General features: G+C 41.3%; 1 protein-coding gene and 1 long non-coding RNA gene across 7 annotated transcripts in view; one reads left to right on the plus strand and one right to left on the minus strand.

The window, feature by feature from the left end:
• On the minus strand, positions 1–27,902 carry LOC132006458 (uncharacterized). 4 transcript variants are annotated; one of them, XR_009401096.1, is made up of 7 exons: positions 27,640–27,902; positions 27,317–27,454; positions 10,358–10,430; positions 7,892–7,981; positions 3,302–3,488; positions 1,683–1,783; positions 1–1,508 (listed from the first exon to the last, which is right to left on the minus strand). It is a non-coding gene; the product is annotated as an uncharacterized LOC132006458 (long non-coding RNA). The 4 variants fall into 4 exon arrangements; XR_009401097.1 differs by lacking the exon at positions 10,358–10,430; XR_009401095.1 differs by lacking the exons at positions 1–1,508; positions 1,683–1,783; positions 3,302–3,488; positions 7,892–7,981; positions 10,358–10,430 and adding an exon at positions 23,152–24,136.
• The window catches only part of MCPH1 (microcephalin 1), a 238,384-nt gene that overhangs the window by 45,711 nt on the left and 164,687 nt on the right, over positions 1–27,986 (plus strand). For 2 of the 3 annotated variants that reach the window (XM_059384224.1, XM_059384226.1), the window contains one exon: positions 9,177–9,286. In XM_059384224.1, the coding sequence (XP_059240207.1) occupies positions 9,177–9,286 (110 nt within the window). Of the gene's footprint in view, positions 1–9,176; positions 9,287–18,202; positions 18,868–27,986 lie in introns of those variants that run through there. The other variant, XM_059384225.1, reaches the window with a different exon arrangement.

Here is a 27,986-nt window from a genome sequence, read left to right on the forward strand (position 1 = left end):
TGTGGAAATACAGTATCAGTATTTATTTTGAAGAAACTTTGGGCAGTGTTACTTATTTAAAAAAAAAAAATCTTTGCTCAGGATAAGAAGTTCATTGTAACAGGCCTTGTTTGGCTTCTAGTTATTTTGCTTTAAGCATATCACTTAAATAGATTTTCTCCTGTGTGTAATTTAATTGTCACCATCATAACGAATTCTGTAATTGTAGTAATTTTATCAAAAGTAACAACAGTAGAAAACATTTCACACTCTCTGATTACAAGCACAAAAAAAATGTCAGCAGTCAAAAGTGATGAAATCTTGAACTTGAGACATCTTTACCCAAAGATTGGGTTAAAATTTTCATAAGACCCACTTTATTCTTCGCTATTTGTCTGTTCTCGCCATGATTTTAACTTCCCTTTTCAAGATGAAAAAGTTATGGGTGTGGAAATAATCTGTGATGTGTATCTTTTCCTTGGGTATGAATTCCCTAAAATAGTCTCACAAAAGAATTAATTTTGTATGTTTTTAACCTTATTTTTTATATCTTAGCTTTCTGAAAATATATAAAATTTGACAAACTATATTTTATGTAGGGTTAGGCTTAGTATGTATTTTCAAATATTTATTTTAAAATCATGTTGACTCTAAGGTTAATATAAATCAGTAGATACATAGAATTGTTTTGGTAGTTAAGAATATCCTGTTCTTAAAGCTTACATTCTCTTTTTTTTCAGTTTTTATCTTGTTTATTTTTAAAGCCTCTGAATAATATTTAATGGTGTATAAATATAAATTAAGTGAGAAAAGTCTGGTTTTAAACAGAGTGGTGCACCCTGTAACCCCAATGTTGTTAAGAAAGAGTGCAGCTCTCCGTGGAAGCAGGATGTTCCAGGACTCGGCCCCATGTCCATGGATCCCCGGGGTCTGGGGCATGTGGAGGACCATGAGGGGCCAGCACTGGGCCTTCTGGGAGACTTCCGATTTCTGCATCACATGGTGGGGGCTATCAGGCGGTGGGGTGCAGCTCAGGCCCTGGAGGCACTAAATTTTACTCAGAGATGGAACAGCCATTCTGTGTGGTCTAATACAAAGATATCTTTTAGAGTTGCCTTGTTTTATGTCATTCCACAGAGACAGAAGATCATTGCATTTTAGGGCAGGAGAGACATATTGTCTAGCCTTAATCTGATGCCTTTGTTTTAGCGTGATAAAATCAAGCCCCCCTGGTGTTCCAAATTGCCTCCGATCAGCCCAGCTGGTACCCCACCTCTGTCTGGTAGTCTGCCACCGATAGAGGCGTGGAGTCGGCAGCTTCCTTTAGACCATCTGGATGGGCTGGAGCTGGGGAGCGGTAAAAGGACCCCGTATCAAGCGATACCTCCAGATCTTCTGTGGTGAAATAAAAGTCCTTTCTCATTCTGTTTTCAGCCCCGTTTCAGTTCAACTTGTCCTCGCACTTGTGGCTCTGAGGTGGGTGGGAAGCAGTGAAGGTCACAAGCACGAGTTACAGAGATTCGCTGATACTAGAACAGGAGTACAGGGAGAAACTCAGTTTTTTAAAAAAATAATCTCTGATATCAAATTAACCAGTAATTTTTTTCTTTTTAAATTCTCATTTTATAAACAATATGCAAATCCATGCTCACTAACAGAAGTCGCTAAAGAGAGGAAATTTTCCCGTCGTCCTGCTCGCTTACCTCCTGTTGAACCCCTGGCACGTGTTGTGTCCCGGGCACCTGTTTGGCTTGCAGGGAGATGGCAGAGGAGGGACCAGGTGTGTCCCTCACAGATGTCACGCCTAGTGAGGAAGGCACAGTAGATGAAGGGGACTGAGACCGTCACTTCACGAGCCGTGTGACACACAGAACCACAGCTATGCAGGCAGTTAGCGGGGGTGATCGTAGATCTCAGGCCTGGCACTGGGGAGAAGGGAGCCCTGTGACTGCTCGAATCACGCTTCAGCCTGAGGAAATGGCACGTCCAAAGGTCCTGTGGAAAATGTTTGCAGGAACTGCGCCGAGGCCAGTGAGGCTGCCTCTCACTGGGCTGAAGGGAAGCTGGGGACAAACTGTTAGAAAGGCAGCCAGGAGCCAGACCCCAGGGCTTGAGTACCTGACAAGACTTGGAGTGGTTTGGTTCTCCTTTTACATGTTATGAGAAACCACTGTTTGTTTTTTTGTTTGTTTGTTTTTTATGCAGGGGAGTCACCAGATTTGATTTTTGTGGTGCATGTCACCTGGGATGCTTCTTGGAGAACAAATCAGAGTGTCTGCTAGGAACGGTGCTTCCATTTCCTTCCAGGCACTGCGTGTGTGTGTGTGCGTGCACATGTGTGTGCGTGTGCGCACAACAGGTGCAAATACCTGTTTCAAGGGGATTTTATTCTATATACAGGATTATATTATCTTATTAAGATTTGCTTATTTGTTTTGGGGAGAAAGAACAACTCAGGTTAGGAGCACAGGGCGGGGGGGAGAGAATCTTAAGCAGGCTCCACGCTCAGGATGGACCCAACATGGCTCCATCTCACAACCTTAAGCACCCCTTAAGATTTGCTTTTTCTAAATACCAGATAATTCCATATTGGTATCAACAGAGTAACTGATCTAACTTCATTTTTAAATATAATCCACTTTGGGTGGGTTAATGATTTTTTTCTGTAATGAATCAAATAGTAACTATTTCAGGTTTTGTGAACCAGGAGGCAAATCAAGATATGTAGGTAATGACCTAAAGAGAAAAAAAGACATTTTTTTACAAAATTATTTATGGACACAAAGTTGAATGCAGGTTTTTTTTCCCCCCCAATATAAGTCTAATTAGAAGAACGGATTCTATTTTGGGGAAAGGAATAACTTTTCATATTAATTGGGGTTCAAATTGAGTGTTCCCATCATCAAACTTTACTGAGGTAGATGTACAATAAAATTTTAGGTGTTTTCCTTTGAAAGTGCCTTTTCACAAAGATAGGCACTGCCAGATACTGTTACCAAGCCATAAGCAGATGGTTTTCATTGAGCACGTTCATTGCATAGAGGCCTTTTATGGAAATGTATCCATTAGTCTTCACTTGATACATGGTTTTCAGTTTGCCTGTTGCAGATGAAGGACTTCCAGTGAAGATTAGGCGGGAGCTCCTCAGTAGTGCCGTTGCATGGATGTCCTTGCCTGGAGGCCTAGGAAATGTGGACTGGTAGCTTGAGTGCAGGAAATACGGCACTCAAGATGCCAAATATGGCATCACATTTGCATGGGAGTTGTTTTAGCCTCTGACCCCATAGGACAGAAAGCGTAGAAAGCTCTTGACATTACTTACCTGTTGAGATGGCTCTCCACCATCCATGGCACTGCTCCCGGAGCTCCTCAGACCACCTCCCGAGACTGATTTTAATTGCCGAGTAAATAGAAGCTGACTGGACATGCTGAATCCGCACACATTTGGCTTCTGCTTGTTTTTCAGTGATGCAGGCGGCTGAGATGGTTCCAGGGGTGCCTCTTGGCCACTGGCAAAAGCAGAAGGAAATCCTTTTCATGCCCACATCATCACCTTGTCCATTGGTTTAATAGACAACTTTCTTCTTGTCTGTGCTTGATAAAGTTTTGCAGGTCAATACAGACATGTGCTGGGTCTCAGCAGTTTGGCCATGGCCAACTATTAGATGTCTTTTTCATAGGGAGGAGTCACCAGTTATGAGAGGTTGGGGGAGGTTAGACTAGACTCCTGTAGTCTCAGATACACAGCATTTGACATCGACCGACAAGCAGGTGGAGAACTGTCTACAATACAGACCTCTGGGCTCAAGTCCCAGGTCTTGCCCCTCAGGTGAACCCTCCATTCCTTATCTGAAAGGTGTACTAGCCACAGACAAAATTCTAGGTTATATGTTTCCATAAATGTGTCAGCATCAGGCCACCAGATATCCTCTGACCCTGCAGTTTCTATAGGGCCGTTTAGGGATCAAGTCTTGGATGTCTGCCCCCCGGCCCCAGGATACGACTGCAGCTCATACTGGGTTATTCATGAACAGGGAGAGGGATCCCCTGTAATATATGAGCCAATCCAGTTTTCTTGAATCTGTGAATTTAACTGGAGAAACATTTCTGGCATCCATTATGCCGATTAACAAGCTGATGACATCACCAATTATAGCTCATTTCTTTGATCCATTTGCCAGTTAGCAGAATTTCTAATAACAGTTGAGCAGAAGGGTTTGTAGGAGTTGTCTCTTGATGCAGTATTTGTTAACCTGTTAGCTGAGCACTCCTGGAGAGGGTGTTTTGGGTGGGTGTGAATTAGTGCACATATTTGTATCCTGTAGTCTGTGCTGAAGTACGTATTTTAAATTACAGCCTTTGTGATATGGTGTTCTGTGTTCCTGCATTCATCCAGTGATAGAACACATGGTGTCTGTGCTGACTTCCCTTGGTCTGTGGTCACTGCCCATAGCTCTGGGTTGGGAAGGATTATGAGGCTTCATCCTGGCTTTGTAGGGAAAAGCATAGTACTGTCTGCTTAAAGAATGATTTGTATGGCTGAGTATGGGGGTGCCTGGGTGGCTCATTTGGTTAAACGTCTTCCTTTGGCTCAGGTCATGATCTCAGGGTGCTGGGATTGAGCCCTGAATCCAGCTCTTTTCTCAGTGGGCAACCTGCTTCTTGTTCTCCCTCTGCTCTCCCTCTGCTTGTACTCTCTCCCTCTCTCTCTCTCTCTGTCTCTCAAATAAATCTGAAAAAATATTTCATATATATTTAATAAGAACTAAAGCCCATCCAATCATAGGCATTTAGATATTCAATATTTTGCATATTCTGAGTATTTCTTCAAGAGAAAGTGTGAATTACTATTATATCAAGTAACTAGGCACACTATACATGTATTTCTTAAATATTTTAAATTGAAGAGCAATGATTGCTCCTTTTAACAATTCAAGTGACACACAAGTATTGTATTGAGAAGAGTGTTTCTCAACCCTCTTCCCCACAGCCTGCCAGTCTACTCATTGGAGGCCAGACGTCCCAACAGCTCAGCATAAATCAGTCAGCTTTAACCAGAAGGTTAGCTACAAGGAAAGTGTTACAGCCCATCCATTATCTGATTGTTTGATTTGCTCTTCGATTTCACTGAACGCTTAATGTTTGCTATTCACCTACAATGTCCAAAGTATTGAGATAAATACAAGGAGAGAGAAGGTTGATGTGAAGCTCTAGCCCTTTCCCTTAACAGAGCTTAGACAGGGAAGATACAGTCTAGATAATTCCTATGCAAGTATTAGAGAATTTGGAAGATGGAGAAGTTATTCCCAATGGTAAAGGTTATTTGGTATTAAAACAAGTTTACATATGAAAGTCACATTTTAATGATCTCTACAGTGATTATAAAGGAAAAGATTCCACATCTTTTAATGATAATAAGATTTGTATTTATAGAGTGAACTTGATTTCTTAGTAGATGAATATACACCCCCCACTCACACCCCCACACACATACACTCCCCCTCCCCGATTTGGTTAGTTGAGTTTTGTTTGCATAGGACATATGAATAACTTGCATATATCCCAAATCCCAAAGGTATATATGGAAAGAGTTTCTCCTAGGTGTCTTTTAAGGCTCTTTCTACAGTCTTAAGATTTTATATTCTACATTGTTCTTAAATAACTTATTATTCAGATTTTGGGGTCTCAGAAGAAATTTCTTGGTGGGATGTTGTTAAAATTTTGGGATATGCTTTTTCATGTTAATTATATGGATTTTTAACCTTCAAAAGCCTTTGCATCGTTGGTACAGTTGGTCTTGCAGTGTGTTTTGTACCAATGAATGCTAAGTGTTTAGATGTATCATTAGTACTAGTGTTAGTCTGGATTCTGTGTCTTGAAAGTAGGAAGTGGATGTGCGGGAGGATAGATGTGGAAAAGAAGAAAGTCTTTCTTACTCCTCTTCTGTGAGCACAACAACTGCATGGACCAAATTTGTCTTAAGGACATTTCTTAAGTCTCTGAATTTTTCCAATTCTCTCCCTTTCGTAGCACTTAGGTTACCGATGTCCTTATGCTGCCTTAGCCTGGTTTTTCCTCTGGCAGTCAGTATCAAAACCACCTCTTAATCCTGCCCATCCCTGTTAGGTGAGTGGAGGAGGTAGTGATTTAACTAATTCCTACTGAGAAGTGAACAAGTTCACTTTCCAGCTTTCCTAGATGTATTTGTATACGATGACATCATTAACCCAAACAGATTTCAAATTGATGAAATCTTGGGCAGTATAACTTAACCGTAAACATTCTGGGGCTGTGAGGGTCTTCTCTCTCTGACCGTTTTTTGAAAACTAAGGGAATCCCTTGTATCGTGAAGTTGGAATGTCAATGAAGGGAGAGATAAGAGTCTAGGGTTTTCAACCTTGACCCCTAGATGGCTGATAACATTCATCAAACAAGGATCCAGGGTGTGTTGGTTGAAATTTCTCTGTGACATTCAAGATAGAGGTGTGTTAGGTAGTAGGATATATCAAGTCAGACCCTTGCTGGGACACACCTCTTGGCAAGAGACATGGAGTTGGGACTGTTGGGTAGGGAGACTTACGGGACATGGTGAGACCACCCTTGGGATGTGAGAGGAGAGCCGATGACTGCCTTGAGAAACTGCAGCGCTTGAGCAAACAGCAGAAGTCATCAGAGGTGGGCGAGCAGGAAGATGGGAGGAAATATTTGTTCCTGGGCTGTGGCAAGGAATAAAATCTCGCTGCTCTCCCCTCCTAGCTTTTATAGTTACTTTGCATTTTCAGCTGCTTGTGGTTTACTGAAACATCCTTGAAGAAAACATAGCAAATCGCCACAGCTGAGTTTGCAGAGATGCTGTTTTACATACCACATAACTCATGATGATTTGCCTTAATAATTTTCTGACTTTACTATTGTGGGGCCCCAACATGCTCTCATCAGAAACTGTACTTGGAATTTTGAATCTGCATCTTTCCTGGGGCGAGTGATATGTGGTATAAACCACGTGCCTGTACAGTACAACATTCTTTCCATAGTACCTTGTGATGCTGGTCAGCCTCAGCGAGCGAGTCGTAGCTCCCAGGCAAGCACAGTCACGACGGTTAGTAACCCACACACTGACAACTGCCCTCCCCTCCTACAAGGATTCTGTTGTCACTTTCAGTACAGTATTTGTTAAATTGCCTCAGATAGTCAACATTTAATCATAAAATAGGCTGTCTGTTAAGTAACATTGCCTAAATGTAGCCTCTTGTAAGTGTTCTGAGCATGGGGGAAGTAGGTTAGGGTAAGCTCTGATGCTCGGTGGGTTAGGGGTATTAAGTGCATTTCAACTTCCAATATTTTCAACTTAGAATGAATGCGTTTATCTGGAAAAACCTCATCTTAAGTTGAGGAACGTCTGTTCTCATATCATTTTGTGATACATTTTGTGAGAAAATGTGAAAATGCTATTAGTAATATTAGTCTTAAGTTTTAAGAGGTTGTGATATATTTTTTAGATCTTTATCTTTATAGACTGTTCACAACCTATTGTTTTAGGGTAGAACTGAAGCAGGTGGCTGTAACCATGGTTTTTGACATAGACACATTAGCAAGCAGGAAACTCATGGTGCATTAAGAAGAGTGCGTTGGATTCTAAATTATATCTGTAGTCCTCTACATTTCTTTCTTTCTTTTTTTTTTTATACTTATTTTTATATACTCTTGCTTTCAGTAAACATTTAAATTAAAAAAAAAGAATAGTGGGTGCAATTAATATTTATTCTAATATTCCAATTACTTATAATCTTAGATCTTAAAGATCAGAAACCTTATAACCATATCCTGCCCTAGGAGTTAGAAATTCTAGGTGTTTTCAAACAGCGATTGTGGAATGTAGTAGAAAGTGATACATGTAGAGAAACACTCTTACCTTCAAAATGAGTAAAAGAAGCAGGGTAGCCAATTGCAGAATGCATGTCTAGTAGCCCATCTCCTCAGTAAGGTCTGAAGTGGAATATACCTCAAATATAAAAGATAACCGAGGAGATAGTGGGGTCAGCAGGTGATTGGTTTGAGTATCTCTAAAAGGGATTTAGTATTAGGGTTTAGTGTAAGGTCGTTCAGAACCTTGAACCTCAACACACTTTTAGAGTCCAAGTTGCAAATAGCAAGTAGTTTGAATTCAAGAAAATATTTAACCATTGTTGTGCATTTTGTTTTCAATTAACCAGAATCCTACTTTTTTTTTCTTCAAGATTTTATTTATTTGACAGACCGAGATCACAAGTAGGCAGAGAGGCAGGCAGAGAGAGAGGGGGAAGCAGGCTCCCCGCTGAGCAGAGAGACCAATGTGGGACTCGATTCCAGGACCCTGAGATCATGACCCGAGGCAAAGGCAGGGGCTTTAACCCACAGAGCCACCCAGACGCCCCCAGATTCCTACTTTTGAAAGAAGAGTTAGAACTTTCAAATCAGACCCTCCAAAATTAGTCATAATTCTTTTATTAGAGCATCCTATTTTATCTGAAATATTTGCAAAGCAATCGTTCTCATATATGATTTTTAGTTTCTGATGGCATGACGTTTACTTTTGCCTTGTATTTATTATATTTACTTTCGAAGTCTGCATTATATATTGGGTTGTGAACTCCCCAAGGGTAGGATCAGTGCTTGTGCATCTCTGCGTCTCCAGCGGGTAACTCCTGATTATTAGACACTGTTGATAAAAGCCTCAGTGACTGACTAGTTGGACGATGTGGATGGTGGGTTGTGTGGAATCACTCATCATCACTTCACTGTGCCTGGGACTTGAGGGTCCCCTAGGCTGCCGTTTGCCTTTTATGCATTATTCTGTTGTTCATTTTGGATCATTATGTAAAAATCTAAAAACTGGGGATGGAGTAGAGCCTAAGGTACGGGTAGACATTTTCTCGCATTGCCCACTGGACAGGTGGGTTCCTGTGGAGCTGGTATGTCATCACTGGACAGGCAAGCATTGTTTCTGACCTTGGAGTTAAGTAATTGCTGGGGACACTGTAGTGGATAAACTCGAAGTTCTAAACAGACCTCACAGAGCAAGTATGTGATGTTTATTTAAAAGGACTGGCGCTTTCATCTTACCAGTATGCATAAGTTAATTTTTATTTTGCTTAAGTTGCATTAGTATTCAGTCCATGTAAAGTTCTAACTAATTTTCAAATCCTCTTGGATTTCAGGTGTAAAAAGTGGACCAACAAGGCATGATGTTTTAGATGCCTCATTAGAAGCCTGTAAGGACCACACCAGACCTCACGAGGCATCGAAGAGAAGAGGGAAAGCTCGAAAGGTTGGTGTGCGAAAGTGTTGTTTTAAACTTTCCAGGGCCTCTCTGTCATAACATTCGACTCTGGGTTAATGTCACTTAAACTAGTCCAGCTTGTCCAGCTTGTAATTTACTTAAAAGATTAATAATGGGTGAATGTTGGCAAAGTCTGACAGCAACCCTGAGAGCACGGGTCACATTCGGGATGGAGGGTTAGTACTGGTTGAGCAGGCTTTGCCCCCACTTTGCCAAAGCAGTTCTTGCTATAAAAACGCCAGCAGCTTCTCTCAAGCAGAGGGTTTCCGTTGCGCCAACGATTGTTTTGTAATCGAATAAACATTCACTAGGCAGGAGGGGAGAACCTGAGCTGGCGAAGGCTTGACTTCAGGCCATCGGAGTGAAAGGTCCCCGTGGCTTTGTGCTTCAGCTCTCGACGCTGGCTCTCATCACGCAGCACGCTTATGTGAATAACGTAAGGAGGATTTAACATTATCTGATTCTTCAGCCTCCGCCTTCATGGCTTAAATTTAAAATTAGCCACTCGTTATCTTACACCTCATTCATACGAGGCCGAGAAAGCATCATATGTTGAAACCTGATTTCCACACGATGGGGGAACGGCCATGATAAACAAGGAACAATCTGAAAAGAAGCAAGGACACCACTTAGAGGGCACTGGGGCGTCCCTGTCTTCCGACCAAACATGGGGGGCGGATGCTACCTGAGGAAGAGAAACACTGACATCTTCCTTATACTGGCTGCGGTTAGAGACATTTAAAATTACAGATGCCGTGAACGTCTATGTGGTAAAAACTTTGATTTCTTTGTCGATGTGTTCTGGTTTGTCTCAGAAAAAAATAAAAAGCACAGAGCAGGACTCCCCAGATGGAAGGAATCACCTGTCAGGTGTGGCAGTAGATCTGCGGGGAGGATGTCACAGTCCCTCACATGGGAGTGGTGTAGGTGACACCAGGCCCCTAGCATCCTGTGCTCTGGCTGTCGCAAGCACCCCTGCACCTGCTGCGGTGCCGTGCCTCATGTGACAGCCCCTACGCACCCCTGCTTTAGACGGCCACACTTTCAGGTATTACGTACCCACTGCACACCTCCCAGGGGTATTTTCTTATGCAAACAGGTGTACCAACTCATCTCTTTCTCGGTATTATGCCTGTATTTAAACCAAAAAGAGTGCCCAGTTAACACTAATTACTTATTACCATAAAAATCCTTCACCCTATCTGATCACAAAGCACGAGGTTTAACTTGGAAGTTAATATTTCAGACGTTTGACCTCGCCTGGCTTCTGCCTGGGTCACCCTGCGCTGGGTCCGTGGAAGATCATGGGTTGGAGGCGTGGGTCTTGGACCGGAGCGTCGTCCCTTCGTTCTTACAAAGCCTCTTGCCCTAAAGGGCCCCTGAAGTGGGAGAACCCCCGTGTGCCCTGCCCTTCCCAGCATGATTGTATGCATTGAGTGATAAATGCTACACCAGTGGGGAGTGCAAGGGAGTGTCTGTGTCGAGGGTTACTAATAAAACAGGTGGGTAAAAGGGAAAATACAGAATAATGTAGACACGCCTTCAACTGGCAGGCTCAGGAACAAAAGAAGAGTTAATAAATTCAGTTATGTCACTTCCTTACATTTGTTTTAACTTTTGTTTTGAAAATATTTTGTCACATTGTTTAAAAATTTTTATATTTTGGTTTTTTTATCGAAGAACAGTTGACACACCGTGTTTATTTCCTTGAAACATGAGTTTTACGTGTACATCGTAGTGATTTGACAACCGTATATGCTGTACTGTTCTCCCCCCGTGTGTAGCTACCATCTGTCACCACACACGCTCCCACTGACCGTATTCCCTGTGCTGCGCCTTCATTCCCAGACTGACTCCCCCTGCAACAAGAGGCCCGTAGTTCCCACTGCCCTTCACCCATTTTGCCCATCCTTTGACCCCTTCCCCTTTGGCACCCACCTGTTCTCTGTATATATGGGGTCTGTTTCTGCTTTTGTTTGTTTTTTCAATTACTTCTGTTTTTTTTTTTTTTTTTTAGATTCTACATATAAGTGAAATTGTACATATTTTTCTCTCTCTGTCTGACTTATTTCACTTAGCCTAATATCCTCCAGTGCCATCCATATCATTGCAATTGGCAAGATCTCATTCTTTTTCATGCCTGAGTAGTATTCCTGTGTGTGTGTGTGTATACACCATATCTCCTTTATACATTCATCTGTCAATGACAGTTGGGTTTCTTTCATATCTTGGCGATTGTAAATAATGCTGCAGTAATCCTAGGGGTGCACATATCTTTTTGAGTTAGTGTTTTTGTTTTCTTCAGGGAAATACCCAGGAGTGCAATTACTGGATCATATGGTATCTTTGTTTTTAATTTTTTGAGACACCTCCATACTGTTTTCTGCAGTGACACTCCTACCAATAGTGCACAAGTGTTTCTTTTTCTCTCCATCTTTGCCAACACTTATTTCTTGTCTTTTTGATTCTAGTCATTATGATAGGTGTGAGGTGATACCTCCTGTGGTTTTAATTTGCATTTCCTTGATTATCAGTGAGCATCTTTTCATGTGTATGTTGACCATATGGATGTCTTCGTTGGAGAGATGTCTATTCAGGTCCTCTCCTATTTCTATTTCTATTTTATTTTTATTTTATATTTTTTGAGAGAGAAATTGTGCATACAAGCAGGGTGGAAGAGGCAGAGGGAGAGAGAGAGAATCCCAAGCAGACTCCATGCCCAGTGTGGAGCCTGATGTGGGTTGATCTGAGGATCCTGAGATCATGACCTGAGCTGAAACCAAGAGTCAGACACTTAATTGAATCATGCAGATGTCCTGTCTCACGGCTTTTCAAATTTTTGTCCTTATGTATTTCCTCGTTTCCTTCTGGATATTTTCTATTGATTTCTTTTCCATTTGCCCTTTCCCTCTTTGTATATCTATTCTGATGGTAAACATATATTTGGTTTTTAAGTCCCATTTATTGTATTTTTCAGTTCTCATAATTTTTTAAAAAGATTTTATTTATTTTTTTGACAGAGAGATACAGTGAGAGAGGAAACACAACCAGGGGCATGCAAGAGGGAGAAACAGACTTCCCACAGAGCAGGAAGCCCAATGCGGGGCTTGATCCCAGGACCCTGAGATCATGACCTGAGCCTAAGGCAGAAGCTTAACACACTGAGCCACCCAGGCGCCCCCAGTTCTCTTAATTCTGTTTGGATGTCTTTTTGTCCTCTCTAGTTTTCTGCCAAAATTATTAATCTTGTCTTTTTTTGAGCACAACAAATATTTATTTTGAAATCTCTACCAGGTAATTCCATTTTCTGGCTGCATTTAGTGTCTGCCTTTATAATCTGTTGTTTCTCTTTGTTTTTAGTCATGTGCTTCTCTAATAAGCCTGGTTAATTTTGATTTAGTTTCTTACCAGGAATTGAGATGATTTGAGGTCAGGCTTCTAACTCTGTGAGGCCAACTATCCCTTGGGGAAAATGGCCTTCAAATGCTGTCTCACCTCTGAAATGGCCCTCTTCTGTGCTTCACCGTCTCATCAGCTCATCTGTACCTTCAGATAGCTAGTGTTTGCTTGCTTGCTTGTATCTCGTCAGCTTTACTGATTTTTCACAGTGGGGAGGTTGTTCTGAACTTCTCAGTTTACCATTCTTGGAAATAATGAGTGAATTTTAACAACTATTAAAAAACAAAAAAACCAAGGTGGAGACAGAATAAATCCTCTTCTGAGAACAGAGCCGTGAGAGACTAAGTCAAAGGCAAGGATTTTTAAGTTGAACTTTCAAGTCACTGGTTGCAACAGACACGGTAAACATCTCCCAAATACTGAAAACAAAAATAATTCAATAAAGAATTATAGAATCTCAGAATAATAACCACCATTGGAGGGTTTTAGTTTAGGACCTGTTTTTAGTGGGAGAAGTCAATTTTTAAATCAGCAGGAAACTTTCTTTTTTAGAATCATTACTTTAAATATATGTTTATAAATGTGTTGAATCTCTTTTAATTTGAGAATCCAGCTAAGCAGTTTTATACCTCTATAATCTTATAATATGTACATTAATGATAAGGAGACATATTCCTCCCATCTTTTCAGAGGGAGAAAATGTAACATGTTATGACCAATCTTAACCTGTTTTCTGTTACTTACTTAATATTGTCAGACATGAAGTTCGAAGAAGCTAAATATAAGACAAATGCTAGTCTTGTGGTAAACATATATGAGAATTCTTTTTCTACAGAGTTTTTCCATTTATTCTACTGTCATTTTTGTTGTTGTTCAAAATATTATTTTCCTCAGCAAAATTTTTCTTGTAAGGTAAATCATCACCTGGATGCTTTTCACAAGTGGCCATGTTTTAAAACCACATTTGGGAGTCACCTCTGCCAATCAAGGGCGTCCCTTTAGAGAACAAGCTGTTGGTCAGAACCCAGAAATGTGTTAGCTGCCTTATGTAAGCTTCGAGGCTTCGAGGGAAATGGAGGCCCGAATACCTCACAATATAGGAGTATACTTATTTTGACGGTGGTTAAAGAAAAAAAGAAGAAAAAGAGAAAGAAAAGACCCTACACACCAGATCACAAATGCTTTGATTTCTACAAGTTTCTTAGGTAGAGGACAAACGATGAGTAATGGCTTGCGTATGTTCCAATAATGGCTTAGTCTCACATTTCTTCCAGGGTATGAGCCTCTAAGGACACCGACTGTGTCCTGTTCCTCTTACAATACAGAGTACCACATGCAAAAGAGGTGTTCAGTAATTATATGCTGAGTAACTAAGGGATCCATTTCCCTTCTGTTGTTTGACTGCACATGCTATCTCATTTCCGGTGCTTTTAGCCATCACACAATGTCATGATCATCTCAGCGTCCCTCATTTGTTTCCAAGTGGTCTTCCTAAACTTGTAGAATGGTCTTGTATCAGTGTAAGTGGGAAGGTTTTGCACAACGGTACGTTTTGCTAAAAGCATTGATCCTTGCACCGGACAACCTGAGTTCCGATCCCAGCTCCGCTGCATATTGGTTCTATCACGTTGACTTATGTACTTAATATTTCGGTGTCTCTGCTTCCTCAAACATAAAACAGGCATTAAATTAGCATCAATTGCGGAAGTTTTTTTCCTAATGAAATGTGTTGAAATACACATTCTTAAAGATGGTATCTAATATACAGAGGCACTCAATAAATGTTGGCTAGTTTTTCCAGCACAAGGGTGGGTGACAGTGATCCCCACTTACTGATTGTCCCTTGTTCTGCAGCTATGACTCAAAGTTGACTGGGTAGGTCTCTGTCACTCTGCTTGTTCACTTCCCTACTCCCCAGAGACTGCCATGTGTCTTTAATTAAAATGGCCTTCCAAATTCCAGGATGTTCCAAACGATGTCCCTTCCTGCATTTATTGACCACAGCCATGCCTGGGCCAAAACAGGATCTCTGGGCACAGAGGGAAGGAGAGTTGGGATTTTATTTTTTGTTTTAAAACTCCCCGCCTGGCTGAGAGATGATGGCCTACCGTTCTGGTGAGAACCTCTGTTACATGGGGCTATATCTCTTTGAGCCATTGGTGTGAAATTACCCCTGTCACCTCCCCCAGGGGATAAGAGTCATGGGTTTGTAGTCTTTTGGTGATTTGCTTCTGCAAAGTTCCCAACAAATACTTTTTTTTTTTTTTTTTTTTTCTAATATCATTAGAACCATCTGAAAGTAACCAATATCTGCTAATGAACCTGTGGGAGCTCTATGTAACGTGCTAACTGTTACCCCCTAGAGCTGCCATTCTTGAGCATGATGACCTTTTTTTGGATTGAGTCTTCTGCATAAATTGAGTTTTTAATTCCCCCTCACACAGAGGGGCTAGCAAGAATGTCTTGGAGAGTTCTGACCGGGCCTCGGTTGTGGAGACGGTGGAGAGGAAGTTGTAGTTCATCGGCTCTTCTCAAGAAGGACGCTTGCGGTGGACGGAGGCTGGAGGAAGGAATGGAGAGAGGAGAGGCTTCTGGGGATGGGGATGGGCCGTAGAAGCCTTCTTAGAGAACACGGGCTGTGTGAGCCACTTTTTGTGAAAACCGTTTATTTTCCCTAATAGCACCTCTACTCTGAGAGGCCCTGAGTGAGCACTTCACTGCTCTGGAGCCCGCTATTTTATGAATGTACTTCTGCCGTTTGCAGTAATTCCAGGACTTTGGCTGTTTGCCACTAGATAGTGGACTCGGCTGGAAGCGTATAAGCTTGTGGGTTGTTTTGTTTGTAAGTGTAACTGTCAAGTTGCAATAGCAGTGACTCATCCCAATGACAGGTGATATTTATTTTGTTTCTTGAAAAATCAGCACGAGTATGTTGTTATTACCCGCTTAGGGGAATTGCCACACTTCCTCGAGGATGACACCCTTTACAAATGTCCCCATAAATAATGACCCATTGTTCAGACCTGCTGTATTCAGTCAGATAGACACTCATCTCCTGTGTAGGGCCTTTGAGTGCAGATAATATGAGAGGTGAGCTTACAAAGATTGAAGTTGATTTCTAACAGGTGTATAGATGATGACCTGTAATTGCTTTGATAGATCACTTTTGGCAAAGCGTACCCAGAGTCAGTGGTGACGGGAATGTGCTCGTTATGACAGGTGTTGCGTCCCCCGGCAGATGTCACTTTGCAAAGCTATCTGAAAACCAGCTGCCTCTCAGTGGTGCAGCAATGCTTTGGACTCCCATTAGTGTGTTATTTTTTTTTTCTTGTTATATGAGGAAAAAATATTTATGTAAGAAACATCAAAAAAAAATCTTCAAAGAGCACCGCCTTCTCTTTACCATGTTTTCTGTGTTCAATACAGAATAAAGGATTTTGTCTGTATTATCAAATGTGTGCTTTGTTTTGGATCGGAAGTAGTGGAGATGAGGGATAGTCAGGATGGCTCTGAGTCACGTTCTCTTGTGCCACAGCTCGTCACCGTGGGCCACAAAAAGCTAGATGCCCGCATCGTACTCTCCCCAGCAGGAGAGGTCTGTGAGGCCCCGCACGGGGACACTGGAAGCAGTGTGCTATGAGCTGCTGGTACGCATCCCCTGGGCCAGGCAGACAAGAGATGACCATTCCAGGTATAAAGAGTTAGAGCCGCTGGTTGGTAAGGCATGCTTGCTAAATGGTAGTAAACCGTGGCCACCTGGTTTAATCTCTTTCAGATCTGCAGAAACTCAAAATAATTTGCTGAAGTAGCAAATCTCAGTCTTTACATTAAAAAAAAAATTCAACTGAACAGATTCTTTGTGGGTAAAGGAAATGACGGATCAGTCAAAGATGCCCAGTCCTGGGTCTCCCTAGTGAAAACGCTTACTCTCTGCTGGGTGCAGCCAGCGTGAAGGGAAGTGCACACATACGTGTTAATTCTCTTCCCGCCACCTCCCCCCGCACCCACTCGACGCTCAGACGATTAGTCCGGGCTCATCGTGGTTACTCTGTTCTTCTCCCCAGTAATGGGTTTGGGAATATGACTCACTTCTGCCCAATAAGATGTGAAGGGAAGTCTTACTGGGAGGTTTCTGGAAAAAGTGTTTTCTCATTCGAGATAGCCCTGGGAAGAAATGCTCTCCTGCTCCTCAGAGCTTTGTTATGGCTGGATGTGTCTCCTGGAAATGCCTCAGCCTCAGGACCAAGCCAAAGAGTGAACTGAAGAAAGGAAGTGGGGGGAGGCCTGCAAATCTTACGGCTTATTTCCACTGACATCAGAGACGTGTGAACAAGGGACAAGCTGTCTCGTGTGTCATGCTCCTAAGATGGGCGAGATTGTACACAGAGAGGAAGCAGAGCTGTGCACACTTGTCCAAAAGGCTGGATGTCACCATAAACGTGGGTGGCTTTCCCAAGCAGGTTTTTCTTGTCTTCTCTGGGGGAACAATAACCCTCTCCAGTGATAAGATATTTATTACTGCTCCTTTTGTGAGGTCTAGTCAAGCCTTCTTACTCATTCTTAAAGGTATTCCTTTCCAAATAATATTAGAGCTATAAATTATTGGGTATTAATCCAGGATAATTTAGTAGCTTTAAAAAGGATGGGAAAACCCCGTTATGGAGAAGGAAAGTGGTTAACTCCAAGTGTGACAGATAAAACCACAACTCAAAATCAATGAGGCATTGTTATGGCCTTTGTTAAAAAAATAAAATATGAGGCATTTCGAATAGATTTTGGCATATGCTTTTGTGGCTTTTGGACATGAGTTTAGATTTAGTTAATGTATCAGTGATGAGTCTGTGAAAGAACATAATATAGAACGACCATCAAACGCGGTAGTTGCGTCTGGAGCCCTTCCTATTCTGGTGTTCATTATCAGTGATTTTCAGTTTTGGAAAAAAATTTTTTGGAAGGTAAGTAGTTCTTTTTTTTTTTTTTTTTTTTTTTTTTTGCATAAACTTCTTCCACTTTTTACTTTTAAATAAATCCACTGGCTATCATCTAATTCTGCTCATTGAATAAAAGGCACTGGCATCTTTCCCAACACTGATCAGGTTGTGGCTTCTTCCTCTTTTTTCTTTTGGTATTTTTTTTACTGTGTCATTCCAGTTTTTTGGGTGAGGATTTAACACAACGCAACACAGTTTCTGGGACCCTGGGAATCAGAGCCGCTTGAGGAGGGTTGCAGTTTGTGGTGTGACCCCTGTGGGTCAAGGGTAGAGGCGTGTTTGATTCAGAATAATAGCACTGGCCTGGAAATCCCATGGATTTGCCTGTGCTCCCCCAAATCTATCCCATCTGCTTCCTAAGGGCCAGATTTGGTCAGTGGAGGGCTGTATTTGGAGTGGTTTGTAAAAGGAGCTTCTGCCCTTCCCTGAGACGTAGGTGGTTTGAGCAAGTTTCTTTCCAGGGTCACACCAAAGGGTTCAGGCTCGGAAGCACAGTGACTGTCTCTGTGTGCAGGTGACGGCATGTGAACAGGACCAGCCCTCCACTCCCCTGCCCTGCTTGATCCCCTTCTCCCACCGTACACCGTGTGGACTCACAGACTTACCTCGCAGGTGATAACTCACTGCTGTTGTGTGTTTGGGGAGGAGGGTGCTCACATGGTCCCCGACTGGGCCACGGAGGGAGGCCCCTGTGGCGGTCCTCCCCACTCGCTCTGTTCTTTAAGTACTACCGTTTCTAGACTCTGAGGGTGTCCTGCACTCATATTTACCTTCCCTGCCCTGGCCCCGTTTCTCGGTGGAACGCAGTTCCTCGGAGAGAACGGATGGTGTAAACACAAGGTCTGGCCTTCGGCGTCCTCATCCGTGGGGGCCGCTGTAACAGCACACCCCGGACCGGCTGGCGTGCAAACAGCAGACATTTATTTCTCACAGTTCTGTGGGCTGGGAAGCTGGGATCAAGGTCCGGCAGATTCGGGGTCTGGTGAGGGCCGGCTTCCTGCTTCGTCTTCTGTATCCTGACATGGCCCAAGGGGCAGGGGGACTCCCTGGGACCTCCCGAGTGGGCAGGAATCCCAAGCAAAAGGCCTCCACCCTCACGAACTCGTCACCTCCCTAAGGCCCCACCTCCAAATCCCTCACATTGGGGTTAGGGTTTCGCCATGTGGACTTCGGGGACACAAACATTCACTCAGGAACAGTGCCCTCATGGTGCTGAGAGCCTCGCTGCTGCCCGTTCCGCACTCTCAGAGCCCGGCGCTGGGCGAGCGTGTGGACGCCAGAGGGGTTTCAGTGTTAGATATTAAGTTTGCTCGATAAAGCATCCCAGTAAGTGAGATGACATATGTGTATTGCTTTTTTTTTTTAAACATATGGGTATTGATGAATAACTTAGCTGTACATTTTCTCTATGCCTTTTTTTTTTAACTATAAAAAGTAATCCTTTCCAATATGTAAGTATTCAGAGTTCATACACATGCGTTGTTGATCACTATTATTGTGTTATTTGAGAGCATTTAGAAACGGCTTATATTATTTTATATTATTTAGAAATATGAAGTCTCTGTAATCCTCCTAATGGAAAATAAATTTTACATAAGGGAAAAAAAAGATATAAGGGAAGACAATTAGGTTATGAAAAGCTTAAAAAAAGAAAATTAAAGATTTTTGCATTTTTTGGCAGTGAACCCAGCTATAGAGCATAGAAATTATCATCAGATTAAAAAATGGATATTAGTGAAGTGTATAAACCTGGCGATTCACAGACCCATACCCCTGGGACTAATAATACATTATATGTTAATAAAAAAAATGTTTAAAGTGGATATCAGCAATACAGAGCATACATCTATGGAGCTGGGTCTTTAAGAAACCTACATTCTCTTGGATCCAGAGTGAGTCTTTCTTAAGACACTTTAAGTGATACAGCTTCTAGGGAGTTAGAGAATAGAATATCTTCAGGAAGCAATTTAAGGAAATTTCCAGAATTTATCTCTTGTCATATTTGATCTGGTCTTTTATATTTTCACTACATTAAAAGTTCATGTAAACATCTCATTCTAGTACTGCCCATGTATGTCTGTGAGCTATATTTCTAGTGAACAGAGCCAAGAATCATGGTAAATGTGCTGATCATTTCATTTCACTTCTTTTTTAGGAGAAGGTGTTTCACTGTTTACTTATGAAATGGTACCTAAACCTGAAACCCATTGTGAAGAAGGTTTAACTTTTAAAATGTTTTGGGTTTTTTTTTGCTAATAAAACAAGTATGTTTGTTTAATTTGACCTACCCTTGATAATACTAAAACAAAACCAATCAGACTGTTTCCTAAATAGTTACATTTTCTTCCACCACTGACTGCTTTAGAATTTCCAAAAGGTGCTTTCGCTGAAATTAACACGCAGTATTTTATATCTGTGATTTGTCTCTCACTGTTTGGTTGATTAGTTCACAGGATTGCCTTTCAGTGTTTTCTTGGATTCCTCTTTGGTGCTGTGTAACTGTATTTGAACAAGTGCTTTTCCTTTTTAAGGAACAGAGCCCTACAGTTGTTTTTTCTCTTTCTGTAATAGGCGTTCTATAGTTGATATCCTTGAATGTGCGAGGAGACGTGAGTAGTGGAAGAGTAGGAAAGTTTAATTTTATATTAATATATTGCAAATCATAAGGTAAAGATTTCAACTTCTCTGCAGTCTATCCATATAATTTTATCATACTTCTTAAAAAATTCTGAGATCTTCATACTTATCACTAGAATGTTAAGATACATGCTTTACGCTCATGTTTCTTCTCATGTCTGATGAATGCAATTAAACCCGTGACCTCCCCCATCTCTCATCCAGGCTGTATTTTTTTGCAATAGCTTATTATTATATCTTTTGACCTTATGTCCTATTCTTTCATAATTCTTCCCAAAATATATCTTCTTTGCTGTTTTAAGGAAGCTTTTGTAAAATTGATCTTGCAACTGACATCTTGTTGAATCCATACAAACTACTCTCAGATTCTCCATGGAGCCACTGATGTCATGAATATTTCTTTGTGTTGTTCGTTCATCCTGTCTAGGATATCTTTCCTACCCTATGTGTAAAACTCTCTTTCTTTCTCAAAGTCTAGGCTTGGTCACATTTTTCTTTAGATTTTCCCCCTCTAGAACAGGATCCTTTTTTTTTTTGTATCACTATCATCTGGTTTTGTGCTTGATACGTTATTGTGGCTCATTTAGTATTTAAAGATCAAGTGAGTATTCAGTATCTTGTATCATTCTTTCTTAGGAATTGGATGATTCTGCTTCGATTGATTATCGGATGACTGCTCATCTTTTCATCACTTTTTATTCAAAACTCACCAAAGAGGATAAACTTCTGTAGATCTAATGAGATTATTGCTTCTTGAGTAACCAAAACTCTGTTCCCAGGAGTTAAAAAAAAAAAAAAAAAACATGTGGAAGATGTGAAGGACAATGCGTACTAGGCAGTTAGGAGATGGTTTTATTCAGAGCACTGTAATGCAGAGATCCCTCCTCCGTGAGGAGTGCTCAGAGCAAAGGCGAAAGCCGGTCAGGTAAGCAGGAGTGTCACTAGGGAGTCTTTGGGAACTAAGAAGAAGGACGAAGACAGCCTCATCCGAGTCATGAAGGAAAATGGTGGTGATGAGTCTTTTCTTGGATTTTTGGGAAGCAGAGTGGTCCTTGGAGTTAACTTTTTCTTTAAACACAGTGGGAGGACCAGCCCTGTTTTCCAGGAGATCAGAGCTTGACATTCGTGTTGTCAGTGTTACCATTTTTCTTTTTTTTTTTTTTTAATTTTTAATTTTATTATTTTTTTAAAAATTTCTTTTCAGTGTAACAGTATTCATTGTTTTTGTACCACACCCAGTACTCCATGCAATACGTGTCCTCCTCAATACCCACCACCTGGTTCCCCCAACCTCCTGCCCCCCACCCCTTCAAAACCCTCAGGTTGTTTTTCAGAGTCCATAGTCTCTCATGGTTCACCTCCCCTTCCAATTTCCCTCAACTCCCTTCTCCTCTCCATCTCCCTATGTCCTCCATGCTATTTGTTATGCTCCACAAATAAGTGAAACCATATGATAATTGACTCTTTCTGCTTGACTTATTTCACTCAGCATTATCTCTTCCAGTCCTGTCCATGTTGCTACAAAAGTTGGGTATTCGTCCTTTCTGATGGAGGCGTAATACTCCATAGTGTATATGGACCACATCTTCCTTATCCATTCGTCCGTTGAAGGGCATCTTGGTTCTTTCCACAGTTTGGCAACTGTGGCCATTGCTGCTATAAACATTGGGGTACAGATGGCCCTTCTTTTCACTCCATCTGAATCTTTGGGGTAAATACCCAGTAGTGCAATTGCAGGGTTATAGGGAAGTACTATTTTTAATTTCTTGAGGAATCTCCACACTGTTCTCTACAGTGGCTGCACCAATTTGCATTCCCACCAACAGTGTCAGAGGGTTCCCCTTTCTCCACATCCTCTCCAACACACGTTGTTTTCTGTCTTGCTAATTTTGGCCATTAGTGTTACCATCTTTCAAAATGGATGTCATTCTTCCCTGAATAACTGCAAGGTAGTCATAACCTTGGAGGCAAAATTGAGTCTAAGAATGACTTGAGGACTCTTATTGGTACTGGTTCTGTCTGTTGAGAGGTGATGGCAAAGGTCAGTTTTAGCATCCTGGAGATTAGGCATCTTAAACTGACAATCCCTAAAATGCAAAGAACTGGCAGGACTTTATACAGAAGGTTACAGTCTAGTCTAGAGTGAGGAGCTGAGCCCTGAGGGGACCTGACCATGGGTCCTAGAGGTGGTTTCCCAGCATGGCTTACTGTCTCCAGGGTCTCGAACCAGGTGTGGTTACCTGTCCCAAAAGGCATGTGTAACCTGAGAGTTGTGCCACACTTTTACACGGCCTGTCCAGAGAGGATCCTGCTCACTGTGGTCACATGGGCTTCAGTGCTCTGGGTTTCTTCAAACCTGGACAGAAGGGTCAGTTTAAAGTTCACTAGAGCCCAGACACGATCAGGGCAGTCAGGTGCTAGTACTTGGTGATGCCAAATCAGGTTGGAAACAATTTGGAACGTGAGTTCGAGAGGTTGTAGCCAGGCAGTGCAGGAAGCCACGTGAATTGGAAATATGGTAAGAATTGATCATTTGGGCATGGTAACAGGAATGGGGCCACTATGCAGGTAGGGATGGAAATTGGTTTTTCTGTAGGGGAGAAGGAAGTCAAGTGAATCTTTACCAGAGAAAATGGAGTTTTCACATCTGTCAGTTCCCTGCAGGGTACAAAGAGGTGCAAAATAACTCAGACAGTGAACATAGCTAGGATCTGATATCCTGGAATGGTGTAGTGTAAACAATGCATAGTTTCCCACAGAGACACAATTTTTTTTCCCATAGTCCCTCCTCTAATAATCAAAGAGAGATTATTTATGATCACAAAATAAGACTGGTCTCATTATATTTATTTACATAGGTGTAGCAAGAATAGTTCGCAGGAAGTTTTCATAAGGAATCTTAGATTGTGCATTTAAAAGTCTCTTGAGACTAGGAAGCTCGAACAAGAGCTTGCTGTCAGATTTCACCTTCATTATCTACATATTTGCATAAATTCCTTCCTTCTGTGGTCCCCAGCATATCCTCCAGCTCTGGGACCCCTACAAAGTGATCTTTCTTGCTCATCTATGAGTTGGGAACCCTGGAAGCCAGGTCCCTGGCTTGTTTTCCCAAGAGGGCTTTGGCAGGCATTGGTGCCATGAAGTCTGCTTTCATTTCTTGAAAGGGTCTGGTTGTTGCTGATTATATGATCAAATATGATCTTGCAGCCAAGGCCGTGGTTACTTAACCAGTTTTTTTGGTTATATCCTGGTAATAAGGAAGACAGATTCTTGTTGAACCTAGGCAAATAATTATATTGCTCTGAAAGCAAGAACACTACATAATACTGAGTTTCCAAATTCTGGGCAGGGGGTGGGGCGTGGGGGGAGAGACTCAGATACTGTTTCTAAATAGGTCCTTTGTTTTTGCAAAAGCTTTGTCTACCAAATTGTTTTAAGATACAGATGGCATAAGAAGAGCAAAGACTTCCTTATGTTCAGAAAGTAGAACATTAAAATATTCCAAATAAAAACCATAGTCCTTCCTCAGTAGTTCATTTAGGCCTATGTAACTAGTTCTCACTTTGCTCGAAGGTGGGTTAGTAGTCTCATGAGTCCAAATGCTTCTCCACTAGAATTCTGGAAATCCTGACCGGGTCCCCTGGTAGGGTCTCAGCAGTGTTTAAATGATGCCATCAGGAGATCATACCGGAACTCTCTGGCATAGCCCTTTTCCATGGACTTTGAGGAGGGTCTTTCTTTTGAAGACAAGTCAGTCTGGCCTATAGGTGATTGCAGGTGCTGGTTAGGAAGCATCCAGTGAAGCAAGGACCTGGAGGTGACAAAGGTTCTAGATGGCTGTGGCCAGTGTATTACTGATAACTTTCCAAAGTGAGAGGGCTGACGAGAGTAGAATAATGCAGCTGACAAGGAACACTGTTGTACAATAAGACAAAGGCAGCCAGAAATGGTAAAGTCAACATCGACAAGCATAATGGTTAGCACTGTTTTTAAACAATCTTTTTAAAAATTAATTAATTAATTAATTAATTAATTTGACAGAGATCACAAGTAGGCAGAGAGGCAGAGAGAGAGAGGAAGGGAAGAAGGCTCCTGCTGAGCAGAGAGCCCGATGCGGGGCTTGATCCCAGGACCCTGGGATCATGGCCTGAGCCGAAGGCAGAGGCTTAGCCCACTGAGCCACCTAGGTGCCCCAGCACTGTTTTCAAAGAAGAGTGGATATTACATGTAATTATAAAAATGGAAGAACAAAATCTTTATAGGAAAAAGTCTTCAGGTATAACAGAATGACCCTAAGATATAATATACCGTGGATATCCTAAACATGTAGCCAGAGTGGAGCAAGAATAAATCAAGATTGTCAAGAGATTTTAGGAGTCTGCAGTAGGACCGAAGTATCTGTGTGTTAATAACATTTTACTTGAGGATGAATAATTGTTTATCTTGAGAATACCTAATTGTTATTTTTGATTTGACAGCTCGATAGTAACATAATCACATTGACCTAATTATTTCTAACATCTCTCTTTTCATATGGTGGAAGAAAAAAATCTTTGTGATTTTCCAGGTGTCTCTGGGGAATCTCAAAGGCAGCTTTGAGGACTTGAATGTGGGAAAGGAAAATATAAAAAGGAGTCATGAAATTTTGGGCACTTGACTAAGACAGGACCATAGGTTACTTAGAAAGAGTACTTATTTACTTCCTTAAGTGATAAGAAAAAAATTTACAAGTTAATGTAGAGATAGTGTAACTTTAAAATGCTTTACCTTTTTGTCAAATAACTAGATTTCTTAAATACTCAAGGAAATAGTAAAGTCAACATAAACCGTAGAAGGTTATTCTGGTAAAACATAGAATCTTTGTTACCTAAACAAGTTACAGAGAAAAATGAATACATAGATGAATGAACTTTACAGTTTAGATGAAAGCAATTAGCAGCAAACCAAGTAAATGAAACTGTCAATAGAGACCAAGTTTTGCTAAGGTTTTTGTGCATGTCATAGATTTTCAAACTCAAACTTTATAAACCAAGATGAAGTTTGTGCCACATTTTCTCTCTCTCTCTCTCTTTTTTTTTTTTTTTTAAAGATTTTATTTGACAGACAGAGATCATAAGTAGGCAGAGAGGGAGGCAGAGAGAGAAGAGGAAGCAGGCTTCCCGCTAAGCAGAGACCCTGATATGGGGCTTGATCCCAGGATCCTGGGATCATGACCTGAGCCGAAGGCAGAGGCTTTAACCCATGGAGCCACCCAGGGGCTCACATTTTGTCTCTTTTATGATGCCCTTTCACATTCTGGAACAATCTGACCCTTTAGGACCAATCTCAGGGGTTCTGCGGGATCAGAAATAATTTCACAATATTAGAAAATAAGATATTGTTTACATGCAGTGGGTTTATGGTTGGTTATCTCCAAGTGGACCTATGTGGATAGTTATTAAAAACCCATACAGAAAGCTTTCTGGGGTCTCTGACAAGCTGGCAGTTGGGTTCAGAAACGAAAAATCTGCCCCTTCAGGATAGAGCTCTTCTTATTCTTGAAAAACAGAAGTATGTACACAGTTGTATTTCTTTTAAAGTATAACTACTTAGTACAAGCCACATATTAATTTTAATTTTTAACTAAAGTAACTAACTTCTGAAATTAGTTACTAAAGTTACTTACCAAAGTAACCCCGAGAAAGCAGGATGGGTACATGTGGAGTGTTTCTGTGTATTTTACTGTCCCCGTAGCACATAAACATAAGAATCAAAAGCATTTAATCTTAAAATTATGCTTGGTTTTTGGGGCACCTGGGTGGCTCAGTTGGTGAAGCATCTGACTTGGGCTCAGGTCATGATCTCGGTGTCCTGGGATCACACTGGGTCCTGGTCCCTTCTCAGCAGGGAGTCTGCCTGTCCTTCTCCCTCTCCCTCTGTTCCTCCCCCCACTCATGCTCTCTCTTTTTCTCACTCTCAAATAAGTAAATAAAATAAGAAACTGTGCTTAGGTAGAATTTCTGTATTCTATCTTACTAAACAATTGATTAGTGAATATCCATTAATTAATTCAGTTTAGCATGAGACAAAGGTTTTAAGTTACGTAAATATCTTGGAAATTATCTTAAATCTGTTTTACATTGTGAACAATGTAAAACACAGTTGCCATTAAAGTAAAATTTGTCAAAAATGATTCAATTTTGTTAAATACAAATTTACATTTTTCATAATCTTAAATATTAAGTATAAATAATACTCCCTTATTCTATCAGTAAGCCTGTGTAAGATTAGGAAGAACATGTACAAGAGTGAAAATGTACTATTTTATTATACTTATATCTGATAATTCAGAAAAGAGATGGGTGTTTTTAATAAACCAAAAATATTCAACTAATCTCACTTGCTGGAGATTTACCAAAGTATGTGAAAACTTGAATTTTTAAAATATTTGGGTCTTAAAAAACCCTGAGTTTCTATGAGAATAGTTGTTTTTTGTTTTTTGTTTGTTTGCTTTTTTGAATGTTGAAAATACTGGGAGGTCCCTTTCTGTAATTTCTGGGGATTTGAGGAATATTCAATTTAAAGATCCTTGTTTCTAAGCCAGTTATAATAGAACTTCTTTAAGAAGTTTTACAATCTCATTTGGTAACATCTCATGATGCTTTTTTTAGGTGTGTGAATTGCAGGCATATGTGCATAGAGACAGAGCTTGTAATTTCAATTTTAGAATTTTACTTTCTACTTATGGCTCAAGCGTAAACGTGGTAGTACAAAACTCAGCCTAGATACCTACTTGGTGGCATGAAATACTTAACAGCTTTGAGCTCAGAGTAGAAAAATAAACAAAAAACGTAAAAAGGCGGATTCTTTATCATTTTCCATACAACAAAGACAAGTTCTATAAACCATCATGCCCTTTACAGGTCTAACTGAATGGTCAGGTCATAAAACCAAAGGAAGTTGGCATTAGAAATCGAGTAAATACTCAAGAAGAACAAAATCAAGTTCTTACCATGGTATCAGTAGCCAGGAGTCTGGAGCATAAAGTCAGGAGCTGGGCTCAGTGTTGGGCCCATAGATCACCAAGCCAGGAGGGCGCGCAGGGGTCGCAAAGTAGCAGGGGCGGTCCCATCCGAGCCACATGCTAAAACTGCAAAAGACAAAATGCACAAGACAATTAAAATATTTGTATGCAGACTGTCGATTTAAGGTCTATCTTCGTCAATGAGGAATGGCTCAAGAATAAGAAGGGGCCCAGGTTTTAGAGAGGCAGGTAGGCTAGGGTGTCGTTAGCTAGTCTTAAGGTAATCATGATGAGGATGGACATGGTCTTACCTGAGTCACTGAGGAAGGGTGGCCGTGCATCCTGTTAAATAACAAAGTTCAGCTGCAAGGCACCCAGCAGGAAGAGGGGAGCCCCGTGAGAGTTGCATAAAATGGAAAGTTTTTATTGGGAGAAGTCTAGGGCGGAGGAGTTATTAGCACAAGAAAAGAAAGGATTGTTTCAGGCAAGATCACCTTCCCTTCATGGAAAGGGCAAGGGGTCTAATGCAGAAGGCCTCTCCTCCCTGTGGGGCATTGAGGAAGCTCTTGTGGCAGATTACCTGACTGGTCCCAGTCAGAAAACTCCTGACCCTTGGTAAAACTGCATTTCTGAGGGAGGTTGAAACTGCACTTAGGTT

The sequence above is a fragment of the Mustela nigripes genome, chromosome 18 (genome assembly GCF_022355385.1).
Source record: "Mustela nigripes isolate SB6536 chromosome 18, MUSNIG.SB6536, whole genome shotgun sequence".
Classification (NCBI taxonomy): domain Eukaryota; kingdom Metazoa; phylum Chordata; class Mammalia; order Carnivora; family Mustelidae; genus Mustela; species Mustela nigripes.